The sequence below is a fragment of the Phocoena phocoena genome, chromosome 19 (assembly GCF_963924675.1).
Source record: "Phocoena phocoena chromosome 19, mPhoPho1.1, whole genome shotgun sequence".
In the NCBI taxonomy this organism is placed as follows: domain Eukaryota; kingdom Metazoa; phylum Chordata; class Mammalia; order Artiodactyla; family Phocoenidae; genus Phocoena; species Phocoena phocoena.
Window position 1 is genome coordinate 26,983,712 of NC_089237.1, and position 19,764 is coordinate 27,003,475.

Sequence of the window (19,764 nt, forward strand, 5' to 3'; positions counted from 1 at the left end):
CACTTTCATTTTATAGACCATACTGAGACAAATGTGAAGCCTGGCTTGGATGGCAAGCAGTCCAGTATTAGGCCAGGCGATGTGCTCCTAAACTGCCTTCACTCCACTCTCCTTTGTCTCTTCTTAGGTTGTTGGTTCTGTCCAAAGTAGAACTCACTTTTCTGACCACTAAGGATATTCCATCAAAGCATGAAAACTGCCTCACTTCTGCATTCTTTATATAGCCATCCTTCCAAAGAGAAAACATCTCTGCATAACTACTGGAATCCTGTTACTGCAAGCAATGGGATAATCAGTGAACGTGGCTGGTTTATTCATTCAACAAGCACTCCTGTGTTTGGCCCCAGAGGCAAAGATTAAAACAAAATAAAACTAGCCCTTGCTTAATTTAGGGATCTCAAGAGAACCTGACTGCGACAGGGTGGTGGAGAGGGGTTTGGGCTCAGAGCCAAGGGCTGTGGGAGACCCTTAGTCATTTTTTATGGATTCCAGGATGAAAGCAAACAAGAGTCAGAAAGGAATGACTCACTTTATCTGCCCCAATCCCTATACAACACTTTGATTTGAAAAGACAACTCAGGGGTGGATCAAAAAAATGCCACCAACTACAAAAGTTAAATCTCACTAAGCTTCTGCTGTTGCCCATTTGAAATCTGATTAGTAGTCTGATTAAGTGGTAGAAAGCCTATAAAATTCACTCCATCCCCACCGCACAGAGGTACTGACCGTCCCACTATTTGTCTGCTGCCCACCAAGTATCAACCTGTAGACACAAAACTCTAAGCACATGAGTTTACTGAATTATTGACTCAACCTTTTAAATGGCAGCCAAATGCTACTCCTAGGGGAATCTCTCCTTCTTTAGTACTCAGACAGCTTGTGAAAGCAGTAAACTGTAATGCCATAGTGACCTTATTGTTGGAAACCAGATAAGGAACAGGCACTTATACAGACTGCAGTGTGGTTAGCCCTCAGTGCAGCCTTCTGCTCTCAGTTCTCTACATGCTGAGTAATTATCAGCAAACCTTTGGTTGAAATTCTGCCAAGTTTTGTTCTCATTCTTCTAGTTCAATATGAACCTCTGAATTTAAGGTGCTTTGTGTTATGTATCAGGGAACCTTATTAATAACAGCAATTAAAAGTCTCATGAGGAAGTAAGATGCTAGCCAGTATTTAAAGGTATCGCAGCAAACTTATTCTTTCAAAACAGAAGCCTGGAAACTGCTTTTCTCGGTTGTCAACTCTGATGAAGGGAAGAATTTGTCTTCAGCAATCTATCTCTCTCCTCATTTGCTCCTCATCCTCTCTAACATCAACACTGGCCAAGTACCAAGACCACAGGTGGCAAATTAAAATACTGCCACACATTAAGCAGAAACATGTACACCAAATTTTACTATGCGTATTAATAAATATTCTTTATTTTAAATTTTGCACATTGCGCTTTAACATTACATCCAAACATTTCGCAAGTGGATGTCTACTTTGTAAAACCATATATTCAGCTCATTGTCATTTCTGTACAGAAGTATAAGTACAACATTACTTTTTGCCACTAAGTTGCTTTTTAGTAAGTCTCACAGGAAGAGAAACATTTAATGAAAAGGGATGGCTGAAATCATACGGCAGGCCTGCGCAGCCACACAACTAAAGACACAAGCCTGAAGAAAGAACAAACTAAGGAGGTTACCTCCACCGTCTCCCAAAACAAGAAAGAATCACATTGATTTAAGATAAAATTTTGCCATAAGTCACTAAGAGTTTTTTTTGAAAGAGAAGGCGCAGTAGTCATCTCGAGTGTTTCAATGAAAGACAGAGCTATTTTATTTATTTAATTTGCTCCAGCCGTTGTCAACCAACCACTACAAATGGGGCTCTTGTGATCATTTAAGCGGCAGTATTTATTAAATTTCTCCTTCAGATGCTGTCGGTATTGTTCTCTATTGCTGTAGAAAGACTGGTTATTAGCCATAAATGACTGTATTTCATCTTGTGAGATAAAGATTTCCTCATCTGAAGTACATTCAGACTCATCCTGCAAATTAAAGCAGTAGTTAAGACTATGACTTAAATTAAGAATGCAAAATGCTATGGTGATGGAGGACAGAGAAAAATTAAAGCAGTCTAACCCTTAGTTTAATTGGAATGTTTACAGGATAAGCATAATGTCATTCTGTCTTAGAAAGTACTAAGTAAGAATAAAAGGCAACTCAACTTGGTTTAAAACTCTGGATCTGTAATTTGTCCTAGAAGCCTACAAGCAGACTCCCAACACACTTCAGCCTTCAAAAGTGATTAGGGATGGTTACAAATAGCTACCAAACTTTAAATAACCTGACTTATCTCTGGCTGGTTCTATGTTGAAACTTTTATCTCTACACATTAAGTAAAATATAACCTTTTTTAAACTTATGAAATACATAGCATCACCATTAAACTTTACAACCATATAAAAAAGAAAAAACCTAATATTCTAAAGGATTTGGTTCCCTTGGGATCCCATAATGACTACAGAAAAGATACCACCCTTCTCCTTCTTTGCCCCTCCCCCAAGTCCCACACAAACTATGCACTGGGTCACTTGCAATCAGGTATAATTCATCTAAAGTATCAAGAATTGGAGTCAGTAATAAAAGATTTTCCAGGTTGAGTTATATGCTTTTATCCTACATGACACCTAAAGGAAGTAGCCTAGAAAGTGGGCTCTAGTTCAGATTCCATATTCTTTCCTGGTCTGGAAGGGTAGCTACCGTAAATTGCCACTCAGAAAGGCAGTTTGCTTATAATAACCCTCGTCAAGGAGTCAGACTCCTGGACATAATGCTAACTCTATCCCCGTCTCCCAAGTAATCTTTTCTACCTCTGAGACAAAGGAAGACGAGGAAATGTGCTCCAGAGTAGTTAAGTGGTAGAGCAGGAATGAAGTCACCAAAAAATAATGAAATACTGCCCATAACTGCTTAAAAGCCTCCTCCCATTCCCAACATTAAACCCTCAAATACGTTCCCTCCCACATCTACCCCGTGAACAATCAGTTATCCACAAAAAGATAATCATGGCTTACTTACAAGGAGTTCAACTAAGCTCTTGGCACCTTTTCCGGAATCAGGACCAAACGACGTTTCTGTATGTTCTGCAAACTGTGGTACATTTTTCCTATGCTCAAACCAAGGCAGTGGCTGCCCACCCTTTTCAGAGGTGCAACAGCTTTCAGGATGTGTATCTTTGGTCTTGTCACGGTGAAACACTGTGTGCACGGTATTTCCTGAGGCCTCTCGATTACCTGGATCTGTAATACAGCTTCCAAGCTTTTGGATCTGAAACCACAGCAAAAGGACTTCTCAGGTAACAAGGCAGGGAATAATAGCAATTACTATTTTTTAAAGAAAAAAAGTACCCTGAGAGTGTGTTAAGATTTTAGCAGGAACACTGAATAACAGCAACAGCTGGCAGTTACTAGGCATTTACTGCACACCAAACACTATGCTAACCCACCAATATAATTTCACTTCATCTTAACAGAGCCTAATCTCACAGGGACTATTATCTACATTTCACAGATGGGAAAACAGATCAAGCAAACTGCTCAAGATTACAGAGCTAAGGGGCTTCCCTGATGGCGCAGTGGTTAAGAATCCGCCTGCCAGTGCAGGGACACGGGTTCGAGCCCTGGTCCGGGAAGATCCCACATGCCACGGGGCAACTAAGACCGTGTGCCACAACTACTGAGCCTGCGCTCTAGAGCCCGTGAACCACAGCTACTGAAGCCCACGCACGCAGACCCCATGGTCAGCAACAAAGAGAAGCCACCACAATGAGAAGCCGGCGCAGTGCAACGAGGAGTAGCCCCCGCTCACCGCAACTAGAGAAAGCCCGCGCATAGCAACGAAGAGCCAATGCAGCCAAAAATAAATAAATAAATAAATCTATTTTTAAAAAAAGATTACAGAGCTGAAAGATTAAAAACTATTATGAAAAGAATGAATTGGATTTATGACTCACGTCGACTGTTGGACAAATGACCACATCAGACATACACATGCATATAAATTCACAAGATGAGCAACCAATGGAACTGCATAGGTGCTCATTCTTAAAAAAAAAAAAAACCTAGCAGCTACGCTGCACACTTTCCACTCCGAGGAAAAGAACAAAGGCTTAAGGATTCCAGGTCATGACACTCACATGTTCATCACATTTCAACATCTTGCTTTTCTTTTTCTTCTTTTTATTTTTTCCTTTGGTGGTGTTCTCTTCAGAATTTGCCCAACATTCAACACAACTATCGCCATCATCCTCTTTATCTTCACAGTGATGAACACAGGAGTCATCACCTGCAGAAATCAATAATCTCTTATTTGGGTGTTTAAATCAGCCATGTAGCAGAAATAATTGGGAAGCTTAATCTGAACCTACCGTGTTCGTCATGATTACAAATGCCTTCAGTGCAGGCAACGTCCGAACCCTCCCGAGAACCAGTTTCACTCCCTTCCATGCTAGATGAATATCCACAGTCACTACCATTACAGTGTGGCGATAAGCCTGAGAATAAATCAAGTGAGAGTTACAATTAACATGCCAATAAATATATTAAGACAAAGAATGAACCAACTGGGGACCACAGAAAAATTTCAAAATTGATGGCTTACTGAAAGTAAAAAGTGCATTAAATAATGAAAATATGATTGGAGCTTTACAATTTTTGATTTTGTTATTATTTAACAAATCAAACACCATAAAGAAAAAGGAAATACTAAGTGTCTGACTAAATTTTATGATATTCTTAGGGCTGTAAAGCAGTTCCTAAGTTCTAAGTTACAGGATCTCTAAAAGCTCTTATATTTAAAAAAAAAAAAAAAGAATAAAGAGTTAATTTTTAAAAACTATTTACTTACCTTTCTTTATTTTAGGAGACCCCAAAAGATTGCCACTGCTAGGACAGGTACATGATGTATTTTCATTGGTAACAATTACTTCTACACAACTATTACCATCTTCAGTGCTGCCACAGGCTTTGCAGCTGTTTTCTATGAAGTCTGTTTCCTTTAAGGATCAATATTAAGAGATAGTAAAAAGCTTTACCTCCATAATGGCTATATTTTAATTTTCTTAACCTAAGATAGGAGTTACAAGGTTAAAAATTGAAAAAAATTATTCTCATGAAAAATCACTAATTCATTTCAAGACCAAGAACCAACAAAAGTAAGTTAAGACTTAATGGTATCAGGGAAGTCTAGGAGAGCTATTCTCAAAGTGCAGTCTGCTAACCCCAGGTCAAAACCATTCCCTAGGTCAAAACCATTTTCATCATAACACTGAGATGTGATTTGCCTTTTTCATTGTCTTGACACTTACACTGATAATATAAAAGCAATGGTGGGAAAAGTTTCTTTAGCACAAACCAAGGCAGAGGCAACCAAGTATGTACTAACAGTCACCGTATTCTTCACTTGTCAAGCACTCTCATCAGGAAATAAATAGATAAAACGATATTTCACTTATGAATGTCTTTGATGAAGCAGTAAAAATGCGAATTTTATTAAATACGAACTCATGGCGTAGAGGTCTTTTTATTACTCTGTGATAAATGGGAAGAATGCTTAAAGCACTTTTGATGCATACCAATGTATAATAGTTGTCTCAAGTAAAAGTACTTGTGCAACTGTTTAAGTTGCAAGCTAAACTAGCTGCTTTTTCCTGGAACATCAATTTCACTTGAAAGAAAGAATAAGAGACAAATTATGGTTATTCAGACTTGGATATTTAAAAGATACTTTCTCAAAAATGAATGAAATCAGGCTATCTCTTCAAGGAAAAAAATGGACAGTCAATGATACAATTCAAACTTTCAAACTACAATCAGAATTTTGAAAACTTGCATACACAAGCACAATGAGCTTGAAGCTTCCCAATACTTAAAAGACCTTTCTGATCAGATGAGTAGTGGTTTTAAGATGATTATATGATATTATATAATGAATGTCAATATCTGGAAAGATCTGCATAACTCAGTGAACCATTATCTTTCAAATGACCAATGCATGATGTTACAGAATCATGCATAAATAAAATCTATTCAAAGTGCCAAGACAGACCAATGGGTTTTAATTTAAAAGTATGAAAAGGTCACTGATAAGGTGTCAGGTTCCACATTGCAACTAATCTTTAGGAAACTACCACCTGTCAAGTTATAATGCCAAAGAAGAATATCCACAACTATCTGAAAAGGTTTATATTAAAATACTCCTCCCTTTTCCTACTATATATATCTGGGTGAAGTCAGACTTTCTTCACATGCTATAACCAAGCAACATATGCTAACAGACTGAATGAGAATTTACCTGATTCCTTTTAAGCCAAATATTAAAGAGATTTACAAAAATATAAATTAATGCCACCCTTCTCAAATTTTTCTAGTTATTTTTAAAAAAATGTTCATTTTAACATATAGTGGGCTTATTATTTTTAAAAGAATAATAAATAACTTTAAATTTGTCCATTTTAATTTCTAATACACTAAATGCTGATAAGTACAACCCACATAAACAAAAGCTCACTGGGCTCCCTAATTTTTAAGAATGCAAAGAAGGGAATTCCCTGGCGGTCCAGTGGTTGGGACTCCACACTTCCAATGCAGGGGGCATGGGTTCGATCCCTGGTAGGGGAATTAGGATCCCACATGCTGCGTGGCACGGCCAAAAAAACAAAAACAAAACAAAACAGAAAAATGCAAAGGCGTCCTGAGACTGAAAGTTGAGAACTGCTCTAGGTCATGCATGGAGTTAACTTTTCACATTTGGACTATGATCTAGCAGAATACTAAGGTCATGTAATAAGTTAACTAGCCAACATTGTCTCTAGAAAACAAACACACGACATTAAAGATTTTGGTTTATACAGATTAGAGTAAGAAAAAAAGCCAATAAAGAAGCCAAAGGAGCCACATTCTGGGAAAGCACAGTAAAAGTGCTGAAATCTAGAAATAAGCTATATATTTATGAGTCAATATCAAGAAATACTACCTTCTCTTGGCTTACTTCCTTTTCATCTGCTGTTTGTAAGGGAGTAGGAATATCACATACACATTTATTTTTTCGTCTATTCTTCCGTTTTTGGCGCTTCTTTTCTTGCTTGAGTTCTCTTACTCGTTCCTCCTCTGAAAATTCTTCACAAAGTTGTTCCAATCGACTGATACCCTGTACTTTTTCCACAGTCATCTATTATAAAACAAAGCTGAGACTGAATACTGGCCCAAACTTCCCTTTATTTTCCATGGAAATTCTCACTTGTTAATTTTAAATGATATCACACACATAGAAACTGGTATTTCATGCTGCAATTTGTCAGGTTAGTTTTCTCATTGTATGAAGAAATGGATGAATATTTACTTTGCTGTGTCTTGTCAGGCAGTCCCCACAAAGAATTTTAAATTTTAATACCTTAAATGATGACAGTCTTAAAATCTACTCAGGAAATGAATATACAACTAATTCCTACAGGAAAGGTAGACTTACACATACTCCAATTTCAAACCAGAAATATTCTAGTTTCAAATTTCAGAATTTTAACACAGCAAAGTAAATATTCATCTATTTCTTCATACAATGAGAAGACTAACCTGATTAAATGATCTAGTTTCTGAAGACACAAACATTCAAAGAGAAAAGGAATAAGAAATCTGTTCAGCAAAAACTAGCACAAACCTCCTCAGACTCCCCAGAACAGTGTTTAAAGTTCATGGATGGGCTTTTGAAAAAGGGTTTATAGCTTTCGTACCATTTTCAAAAAGGACTGGTGACCAGTTAAAGAGTTACAACCATGCCCTAGAATATAACAAAATATTCACTAGCCAAAACTTTATGTTCTACAGAGTATAACTGAAAATAATGTTACCAAATGACAAACATGAAACCCAATACCAGCATTATAAAGAGCCTTCAGTGTGCTTCTAAAAAGTAGCTCTTATATCATGGCATTCAGACACCATTTACTCCATATGATTGGAAAGAAGCAGGCAAACTGGGACTCATTAAATGTTTCTAATTTTGATGCTTATTTTTGGGTTGCTTTTAACTTGTCAACAGTTATGTTTCATAGCAGCTTCTCATTAAATAATCATCAATTTCAGTTTTCTACTTTCAGAATGTCTAAAAATCAAGGCTGGCAGAGGAACAGGATTAAAAAACAAAGAAAAAAATCCATAAACAACTTCTAAATTTCAGTTCCCCAGCAAACTCCTCTCCTAACCCCCCAAAAGCCATGACCAGTAGATCACAGCTAAGGCAAGGTAAGAGTGGTGATTAACATTAAGATTCAGTCCAATAACTTAACTAAGCAATCTGGACACTGAAGCAGTCCACTGTTCTTACCTCAAAACTCTTGCGTAAAGCATCAACACCAAGATAGAAAAGCATCTGCCACGTCTGCTCTTCTGCCCGTAGTTTTTGCCAGATTCGATGCAGTCTTTCATAAAGATGAATTCCCAAGCAGGTCAGAACTTCTTCTTGAGCTATATCTATTGTCTTAGCATGCCTTTCTCTTCTCCTATAAAGGAGAATAAATCACACATATTTCCTAATACCCTTAAGCTGAAACAGTAAAAGATGGATAACACCTGTGCAAGTTCAGGTTTTAAACACAGTCTGCATGCCTAGTAACAAACTAATAACAAGACAGTTATACATTCAAACTCAATGTATATATAAATACACGAGCACACATGTATAAAACCAATGAGAAATACACATGCAGGTAGAACTCAGCCTTAATATTGCTTAACTTAAGGTAATTCAGGAACTGGCCCTAAAGAGATGTTTTCCGGAGCACAGAGAAGTCATCATATGTTAAGTGTCCAGCTCAAGTAGGCATGACAGTTCACCTTCCAATTACCGTAAATGCCTGTTTGGTTTTTGTTCTTTTTTTTTGAGGAGAAAGACAATACCACCAAAGTGATTCAATCATGGGCAAAAGCCCTCTAGGTCAGTCTTCTGTAGAAGTGTTCATGAACTTCAGTGATAAAAGGAGTGTTTGTATTCTGAATGCCTAGCAGAAAGTAGGCACTCAAATGAGAGCTGATACACAAAACACAAGGGGAGGTGGGTTCAATTTATTGTGAATAACTTTTTTAATTTTCTTTTTACAACAAAGCCAGAGATAAAATTTTGGCTTCCTATATAATTTAGTAATAATATACACAGTTCATGAATTACATTCAATGAAGTATTTCTTAACCCCCTGCTGCAAAGATCTCACTTCCTATGCAAAAACCATCATTATAAACAAAATTTAAACATGGAAACGCATGGATGGAGGGGGAAAAAAATCCCTTCTGATCATTTTCAAATGAAAATGATAAGCTATAATAATGAAAGCCAAAAAAAGCCTGCCTACTTCAAGCAACAAGGAGAAGACAACTGATCGACATTTTCTCCCTGTTTTTACTCAGTCAACTAAACGCATATTTTAAAGAAAGCAAAATCTTTACAGGCACACTTTAATTTATACATGTATCATATGTACTGAGGCAGAAGGATAAAATGAAGCAAAGCGCTAGATAGCCCATTCTAGCAAATTACATACTCATACCCTCCTGCGAACTCTGGCTCAGCACGACCCAAAAGATGTGCAATGAAGTCTGTCTCACAGCAAACATGTATGTGTCGCTCATGTGGACAGCACCGCAAGCCTTCATAAAGTGCAGCACAGTAGCCCTTCTCTTTGCTGCAATCAAGTTCACCAATAAGGATATTGTATGCTCGGAGGACTTTATTTTTGCAATCAGTGCAAAACCTGTTGAAAAGAAAAACCTCAAAATTAAGAACTGGCTGTGTAATTATTTCATGAGGTATATAACAGTGTACTAGACAATGACACTCCCCTCCCGTATAGAGCATTAAAAAAAGCCTCCATACACACATTGAAAACATACACATATAAGGTAAATACACATTTAGGGATTACATGGGTATAGCTAGATCTCCATTTGCAAATGCTTTTTAAACTAGAGAAACACATGGGCCTAAAAGAATGAGGCAGATAAATACCTGTTAGTGCATAAAATACATGGCCAGAAAATATTAGTTGCCAAGGACTAGCTTATCTTCACTTCAAGAGCTATTTGTGCAGGTCAGAAAATAAAACAACAGAGGCTACCAACCAATGACTCTAGGATCCCTCTCCTTTCAGCCTCTGAAGATAGCTGGTATCTTCAGCCAGTAAACCTTGATTCAAATTTTTACATTTTAATACATCACTAGCTAAGTATGTGGGGTGGGAAGGGAAAGAAGAATGGGAAAGTGGTACATGTAATTTTTACTTTACTGGTAATTTCCAAAATGTCAAATTCTTTCCTCCAAAAGAAAATGCGTGTTTCTCAACACTCAGTCATAATATAGACAACATATATGTAGAAATGTGGTTTAAACTTGACTGTACAAAATGTGGTAAAAGTACAGAAGAGCATGTGAATGTAGAAGGATGTAGAAAAGTTTTAGAAACCATTTTTTTTTAAATACAACTTTATAAACAACTGAAAATAACTCACAAATAATAGAATTATGACTACGACCGAGCAATTTACAGAGAAGTAACTGAGGGTGGTGGGCAATATATTCCACTATAAAGAGCATCAATAGTAATCAAAGAAATGCAAATAAAATCAACAGCAACGTATCACATACATATAATTCACTATTCAATCAGAAAGAATAAAGCCTGGTTTCTTTATTTTTGAATTCCTGAAATAAGGAAGAATTCGGTCTGGCGAAAAAGGCAGGCTCACAATATTCGTAACTCTGAGAAGATCAGCTGTGGTGGAATGAGGAAATTTTGCTCTCTTTGATTTAGATTCATCTACCCACATGAGCTCATCTATTCCCATAGCTTCAGTCAACAGGTCTGACTCTCGACTCTACAGCTCTGCTCAAGTCTCTGTCCTTGCCTGAGGACCAGACCCATATAGAAAAAATGGGCAGCAACACAGATGTCCAAAAGGCAACACATTAAATTTGTTGTCCAAAACCAAGGGCAACACGGTTCCCTTCTTATGTTCCCTTCCATCTGTGTTAAGAAATCACCATTCAATATGGGGATATATGCATACATATAGCTGATTAACTTTGTTATAAAGCAGAAACTAACACACCATTGTAAAGCAATTATACTCCAATAAAGATGTTAAAAAATAAATAAATAAATAAAATAAAATGCAATACAAAAAAAAAGAAATCACCATTCACACAGTCACCCAGGATGAAACCTCAGTTAATTCCAACTCCTCCTTAGGTCCTGCTTTTAGGGGTGGAGCCAACTGGTATCAATTCTTTCTAAAATTCCCTTGAAGGTCAATTCTTTTCAATTGCCTAGACAGTTTTTAAAAATGCTTAACAGGTTTCCCTGCTTCCACTCTTACTAGTTCTAATGCATCTCTCATACCAAAATAATTTTTTTAAACAAATCTCATTACCTCAATCTCAGCTTAAAAAACTCCCCACTGTTTATGAATAAAGTTCAAACCCATTAAGGCCTTCAATGACTTCTCTTACCCAATCTACTATTTCCAGCCTTATTTCCCAAGATTCACCTCTCCCTTCATGGTCCCTCTACTCTACCCCGCCCCCCTATACACACCAGATATATAATGGACTTTTTTTTTTTTAAATTGAAGTACAGTTGACTTACAATGTTGTGTTAGCTTCTGGTGTACAGCAAAGTGATTCAGATATATAAATATATATATATATTCTTTTTCATATTATTTTCCATTATGGTTTATTACAGAATATTGAATATTGTTCCCTGTGCTAGACAGTAGGACCTTGTTTATCTATTTTATATATAGTAGTTTGTATCTGCTAATCCCAAACTGCTAATTTATCCCTCCTCTATTCCCTTCACCCTTCAGTAACCATAAATTTGTCTACGTCTGTGAGCCTGTTTCTGTTTTCTACGTCTGTGAGCCTGTTTCTGTTCTGTAAATGTTTCACTGTATCATATTTTAGATTCCACATACAAGTGATATCATATGGTATTTGTCTTTCTGATTTACTTCACTTAGTATGATAATCTCTAGGTCCATCCATGTTGCTGCAAATGGCATTATTTCATTCTTTTCTATGACTGAGTAGTAGTCCACCGTGTGCGTGCATGCGTGTGTGGGTGTGTGTGCATGCACGCACACAGGAAAGTTGAATTCTAGTTATGGGAATTGCAGAAGGCTTCTTTAAGGATGGACGTGAAATGAAATGAATATATGTTAAAACAGAAGCTCTAAGCCCATTTTGTAAACAGAGGCAATAATGTTGACAAGTAAAGTTAAATCATTATGTTTCACTAATGCTTAAAAAATAGAGACAGAAATATACAAAAATTAACTCAAAATGGGTTAAAGACCTAAACATTAAGACCTGAAACTATAAAAGCCCTAGAAGAAAACATAATAATGGAATAGATGATGATTTCTTGGATATGGCATCAAAAGCACAGGGAACAAAAGAAAAAATAGACAAATGAGACTATATCAAACTTAAAAACTTCTGTGTAGCAAAGGAAACAATGAATAGAGTGAAGGACAACCTATGGAATGGAGAAAATATTTACAAACCATATACTGGATAAGGGGTTAACATCCAGAATAAATAAAGAACTCTTACAACTCAATAACAAAACAAACAAAAAAAGAACCTGATTAAAAAATGGACAAAGGACATGAATAGACATTTCTCCAATGAAGATATACAAATAACTAATAAGCATATGACAAAATGCTCAACATCACTAATCATCAGGGAAATGCAAATCAAAATCACACAGTATCACCTCAAACCCACTGTATGGCCACTATCAAAAAATTAGAAAATAACAAGTGTTGGCAAGGATCTGGAGAAACTGGAACCCTTGCACACTGTTGATGGGATTGTAAAATGGTGCTGCCAGCATGGCAAATATTATATTGGGTTGGCCAAAAAGTTCGTTTGGGTTTTTCTGTGACATTGTACAGAAAAACCAGAATGAACCTTTTGGCCAATCCAATAGTATAGCATTTCTTCAAAAAATTAAACACAGAGCTATCATATAATCGAGCAATCCTAGTTCTGGGAATATATACAAAAGAATTAAAAACAGGATCTCGAAGAGCTTTTTGCACACACTCATGTTCACTGCAGCACTGTTCACAATAGCCAAGATGTGGGAACAACCTAAATGTCCACAGACAGGTGAATGTGGTGTATACATACAATAGAACATTATTCATCCTCAAAAAGAAGAAAATTCTGTCATCTGTTACAACATGGATGAACCTTATGGACATTATGCTAAGTGAAATAAGTCAGACACAAAAAGACAAATACTGCATGATTCCACTCACGTGAGTTATATAAAGTAACTGAACTGAAAGTAACCAAAAAATAGAATGGTGGCTTGCAGTGGGTGAGGGGAGGGGTAAATGAGGAGTTATTGTTCAATGGATGTGGTATAGCTTCAGTCATGCTACATGAAAAAATTCTAGAGATCCACTGTACAACAATGAGCAAATAGTTAACAATACTGTACTGAACACTTAAAAACTGTTAAGAGGGCAAGTATAAGTTATGTTTTTTTATCACAATTAAAAAAAATCTTCCCCTTGGTGGGAGAAATGGTCACAGACACAGAAATAAAAATACTTCCACGTTTTCAAGCTACAATGTAAGTTTTCATTTTTGAGTAAATAAATGATTAAATGTCATACAGTACCAATAATGAAACTTGAAATATTTCCCCCATATCTTACTGCTTTAAATCCTCAGTCTAATATGTTTGTACGTAATCTTAAGTAACATAAGTAAACAGCAATTTAAAATTTTATATGTAAGCCACAAGAATGAAAGTGATTTTTCCTGTTTTCAAAAGTAACCTTGCACACAAATTTAAAAAACATTTTCTTAATTCAGAGGTTTCAGTTTCCTAACACCTCATTTCTAATAATGTACTATCATAAAATTTAACTGGCTAAATAGTGTTATAAAATCTTTATTATAAAGTGCTCAGAAAAGTCCCCTAAATAAAGTGGAAGTGCCAAGAAGGTCCATTATTCAGACGTTTAGAAATCATTTTCAACTGACTGTACCTCAAAAACTCAACCTGTACCTATAACAACTAGATACCCAAGATTAACAAGGACTTGCAAATCTGGCATGCAAAGGTTCACTGATGCGCTTACTGTGTGCCAGATACTGTTCTAAGTAAGTCTTATTATGTATCATCAATTCGCACGACAAATTTAATCTTATAATAAATCCTATTAAGACCATTTCTATCATTATTTTTGTCTTAAAAAAGAAAAACACTGAGGCACAGAAAAGGAACTTGTACAAAGTTATAATCAGTAGAACCCAGATTCAATGCAATCTCCCTTAATTGCTCTCTTAATTGTACTTCTCCCCTCATCCTTAACATATTTATAAAATGGACTCCACCTTTCTTATAAATTACTGCCCCCTAAACACAGGAAATATCTAAAACCAATATAGGAAATTCCAAAACATTAGCTATAGTAACTAGTAATTTATCACCCAAAAAAGCTATCTTTTGGGGACCAATTCATATTGAATACAAGGATCAATTCATATTGAAAGAGAAAGGAATCTATAACAGACCTATACATTTATGTTTTACGGTTAAAAATCCCCCTCCCAAACTCCAAATAATTGACATATTCTCTACTCTCTTGGGTATAATCAACTAAGGCAAAAAACAAGAAAGTTTGTAATTCTAAAAAAAAAAACACTTAATAAACTTAGTATGCAGGTAAAGTCATTAGCTCATTGCCATATAAACATCAGTCTTGATAATGCCAGTTTTTATTATTTACACGTTTTCTAGAAGTATCCCCAAAGTAATTGTGTATATCTCTCCCAAAGTCAAAGAACACACAACTACAAACCCAACATGTGACAAATTTATATGAAAACAGTACAACTCCCCCCCAAGAACGCCATCTCTAGATGGCTCCCTTACCAGTTTCCTTTCCTACTGCACTCTCCCTCCCTATGAATTTCCAAATGTTAATGACACTTAGAAAATTCCTTTGTAAAGTAGTATTCTAAAAAGAAAAATCTGAAGTTACTTTTATAGTACAGGAAGCACATGAATTCCAACTCTATTTTTAGGTCTTGACAATTAAAGAAAAATAATTCAAAATATTACTAAGTAAAAGCTGCTATTTTAACTTTAATTTTGAAAAATGACATCATGAAATGCTTCTATCATAAAAACAAGGAGTACTAGAATTTCCAGTGATTAAGTACACTTTACTTGATTTACAGTTATTGTGCGTTTCTTGAAAGGCTGGCCTGGAGCCAACAGGTAGAAATTACAAAAAATGGAAATGCTGGCCTAACACAAGTCAACCAACACTGAGAGTCATCCTATAAAGGAACTGCCTACCCTAACATTAAACTCCGCCTCATGTCAGGTATTAACGGGAAGGCTGGAGTACTATTATGTGAAGAAGGTCAGTGACAGGTCAGTCTGGAAGACTGACAGCTATGGCGCCTTCCAACTACACCATGATGATCTTTGGACTTACCTGTGTTTTCGCAGATACGTTTCTAGTGTTTCCAAAAGACAACTAGAGTCAATTAAAACTACTTCATCCCTGCATTCTTGGGACATTAGTTCCCATACGTCCATCCAACAACCTCTGCAGAAAGAATCAAATCTTAGTGAGAAGAAGGAACATACAAGGGTAAAACATTTTAAAAAGGTGAGTAAAGGATTGCTTGATTTTACCTGGCTGTTCCCTGGAAAGGTCCATAATGGAAAATGATCCTACACTTGCTGTCCTTCCTGTGGTCTTCACTACTTCTCTTATATGTACTTAACTTCTCTGAACTGAAACTGCTACTGCTCCCTTCACTGTAGTACAGTACAGTACAAAGCTTAGTGACACTGAGATAATCTGAAGGAATAATTTCTATAGTCTAAATTAAAATCATGAACTCTTTAATACATTAAGATATTAGTACGATAAGTTTGCAAATTTGTATATAATTACATATTTAACCATATTAAAATGTTACTTAGACAGGTGCTCATATCTTTATACAAAAACTTCTGCTCAACTATTAAGTTTACCTGATATAATTTAACAACATTTACACTTATCAAGATAGTAACTGGTTAAAATACTAAGCATTTTATGAGCAAATCTACTTGGAATGTTTTAAAGTCAAAAGGGCTGAAAAAAAATAAAATATTTTCACCTATGAACATGGGATCAATCTTCCACAAATTGAAAATACTAAAAAGTGTTGATCTACTTAATGTGATTTTATAGCTAGCCCATGGCAACAAAATTCTTATCTACCTTCACATTTACAAGTAACTGGGAAAGTCACAGATTAATCTAGTTATAGTAAATAAATTTTTATTTTTACTAAAATAAAGATAGCATACTAAGATGAACACTTTACACAGCCTAAATTAGTAGTAAGTACTATACAAATAATTTTTTGAAAACTTACTAAAAACTTCCCAGACTCTCCCTCCCCCACAGGTTGCAATGTGGCACTGGTCATGCATTTTGCTTAGCTGCAGATGTGCATTCCAAGAGAAATAGGTTTCTATATTCCATTCAATGATAGTCTTCTTGATTTTTCATGATTCTGAGCAACTGGCTCCTGCCTGTTCTTCTGCAGGGTCTCACTACAGTCCTAGAAATTCATTACCTGGGATGCTTGAGATGGAAAAACTTCTGAATCTTTACTTAACCTACTCTATATACCTACGTAAGTATTTCTCAACCCCCTGCCCACCCTATAAGGTCATACGTACAATTCAGCTCCCTACTCCCATCTCACAAGGGCTCAGGCCAAGGATCAATGTTCCTTATTCTTGAAACAAAAACCTCAACTCCTGCTCTGCCCTGCATCTTATATCCTTCTATTCTCATCTCCCAAATTTGCAATTTTCTATGCCTGAGTGATCCATAATCTAAAACTGAGTAACTCTCAAACTCAAGTTCTCATTATTGAGGAAAAGGTTCATGAAATCAGAGCTGGGGAATGATTATTATACCATCAGAATGTGAAAGCATTATTCTAAAAAAAGCTTGAAAAAACATTCTACAGCTCAAATCAAGATTTTATCCATAATCTCTCCAGACCAAATGTCTTTATATCACTCCTTCCTTTCAAGATCAAGCTCTCTAAAAAAGGAAGTCTTTTCACTTCTTGTTCTACTCCCACGCCTTCCACTCACAGTTTAACCCATTACAACCTTGCATTGCATGCACTTTTCTACCCATGCTGATCTAGATTGTTTCCATTCAACCACAGATCTGCTCATCAAAATCACCAATTATCTCAGTGTTGCTATATCCAACAGACACTTTTGGGTCCCTGATAACTCAGCAACCTTCAACACAGCTTACCAACCACCACCCGCCCCCCGCCGCCCCACACTCTTTTCCCTTGGCTTCCTCCTACCTCTCTGGCGATTCTTTCTCGAGTTTCTTTAGGCTTATTCTTTCTACCATTAAACTGAATTCCTCAGCATTCTTTTCTACTACTCTACTCTTCCTCTAGGTGATCTTATACAGTTGAACAACATGAGGCTGAAGTGCGCAGGTCCACTTATGCACGGATTTTTTTCAGTAGTAAATACCACAGTACTACACAATTTGCAGTTCGTGGAATCTGAAGATACGAAGGAACCATGTATACAAAGGGCCAACTAGAAGTTACACAAATTTTCCATTGCGTGGAGGGTCGGTGCTCCTAACCCCTGCACTGTCCCAGTCAACTGTAGGGACTTCCCTGGTGGTCCAGTGGTTAAGAATCTGCTTTCCAATGCAGGGGATGCGGGTTCGATCCCTGGTCAGAGAACTAAGATTCCCACATGCTGCAAGGCAACTAAGCCCGCGCACCACAACTACTGAGCCCAGGCGCTCTGAAGCCTGCGTGCCGCAACGAAGATCCCACATGCCCCAACGAAGATCCCACGTGCCGCAACCAAGACCCGACGCAGCCAAATAAATAAATTAATTTTTTTAAAAAAAGACTCAACTGTATATCATTCATCAGCTACAGGCCTACAACTCTGGCCTAGACCTTTCTTTCAGACCTTGCACTTACTCCCAGACAGACAATAACTTGGGTTTACTTGCACGAATGTGAGAATACTCTCAGGAAAACTGAACTAGATTGTTACTACTGATTAGGCTAAAAGCTAATTAACTGTATTACACTTTCCCCTGAAGAAAATCTAGAGAGAGAAAGGGGGGAGCAACACAGGGAAAATATAAAAAGAAAAGTCACAGTAGCATAGAATGGCAGTGGCCATCCAAAGTGGAGGAGAGGTCTTGGCTAAGCAGACTAAACTCTCTGGCCTGCTATCTACATGGCTTGTGGGAATAACTGAAGCTACCTTAGGAGGTGTCGCTTAACTAACTCCACTCACACTGACTGCATAACTCAGCAAACAACCTTGCAGAACATTTGTCTTCCCATGTGGTGGGGCTAGAGCTGAAGCAGGATGTGAAGTCTGTGGAGGACTGTTTTTTGTTTTTAAGCTGAAATATAGGAAAACATAGCTGTATGTCAATTTAATAAAAGTAGGTAACTGATGAAGCAAAGTCAGAGAGAAAAAGAGAAGAGGTGGAATCCGGAGCGAAAGTGGAAGGACTGGTCTTTGAAGGAAGGTGGCAATGAGCACAGATGTTTAAGATGTTGGGGTAGCTGTTGCTTTTCAGCTCCTCAATGAAGAATATTCATAACAAAAACACAGAAGGCAGCCTTTGTATTATATCATACTACTCTGTGGCTTTAGTCAACAGGTTATTCAGAAAAGGTTACTGTCTAATGAGAAAATTAGAATGGATTCTGCATTCAGAAAGTCAGGAATTCTTTAAAGATATTGGTAAATCAGGTATATGAAATAATTATCCTTAGATAAGCACTTTAGGTTGTGTAGAGCTTTACTGGGTTCAGAGCTCTCACACTTAGAAATCATATAATGTGTGGTTCTTGTTTAGATCTTGATTCTAACAAATCAGTGTAAGAAGACACTTTTAGAGAGAGTTGGGGAAATCTGAATATGAACTGGGTATTAGATTATTATAGTTAAAAGTTTTGTTAGGTGTTACAATGGCACTGTCATGAAAGAAAGTATCACTGCATTCAGAGATGAATGTGGAAATATGTAGTAGTAAAATAACATGATGCCTGGAACTTGCTTTAAAATACTTCAGCAGGGCTTGCCTGGTGGCGCAGTGGTTGAGAGTCCGCCTGCTGATGCAGGGGACACGGGTTCGTGCCCCGGTCTGGGAAGATCCCACATGCCGCGGAGCGGCTGGGCCCGTGAGCCACGGCCGCTAAGCCTGTGTGTCCGGAGCCTGTGCTCCGCAACGGGAGAGGCCACGGCAGTGAGAGGCCCGCGTACCGAGGGAAAAACTTCAGCAAAGGAAAAGGTGAACAAATGAAATAAATGTGGCAAATCTTGATAACTACTGAGTCTGGATGAAGGTATTTGGGGGTAAGAGGGTCCTTGTATAGTCTCTCTACTTTTCTATGTGTTTGACAGTTTTCATAACAAAAGTTTAAAAACTTTTTTCTTCCTGAGTATAGAAAATAAAAAGTATTATTAACTATTAACACACCACCACCTGGTCATCTAGGTCTTTTTACCAGAGCAGAAAATGTCAATTTAACAATGGTGTCAACACTACTAATGAGATATCTAAAATAAACTAATTTTTTTTTTTTTTTTTTTTTTTTTTTTTTT

General features: G+C 36.9%; 1 protein-coding gene across 3 annotated transcripts in view; it reads right to left on the reverse strand.

Moving 5' to 3' along the window:
• Positions 1–1,795: 1,795 nt before the first annotated feature.
• GGNBP2 (gametogenetin binding protein 2) overlaps positions 1,796–19,764 on the reverse strand; it is a 30,977-nt gene continuing 13,008 nt past the window's right edge. For 2 of the 3 annotated variants that reach the window (XM_065896796.1, XM_065896797.1), the window contains 9 exons: positions 15,569–15,682; positions 9,586–9,789; positions 8,370–8,544; positions 7,083–7,217; positions 4,896–5,043; positions 4,417–4,542; positions 4,186–4,334; positions 3,069–3,317; positions 1,796–2,035 (listed from right to left, as the gene is read on the reverse strand). In XM_065896796.1, coding sequence (XP_065752868.1) covers positions 1,832–2,035; positions 3,069–3,317; positions 4,186–4,334; positions 4,417–4,542; positions 4,896–5,043; positions 7,083–7,217; positions 8,370–8,544; positions 9,586–9,789; positions 15,569–15,682 — 1,504 coding nt within the window. In that variant the 3' untranslated portion in view covers positions 1,796–1,831. Of the gene's footprint in view, positions 2,036–3,068; positions 3,318–4,185; positions 4,335–4,416; positions 4,543–4,895; positions 5,044–7,022; positions 7,218–8,369; positions 8,545–9,585; positions 9,790–15,568; positions 15,683–19,764 lie in introns of all 3 variants that reach the window. The other variant, XM_065896795.1, reaches the window with a different exon arrangement.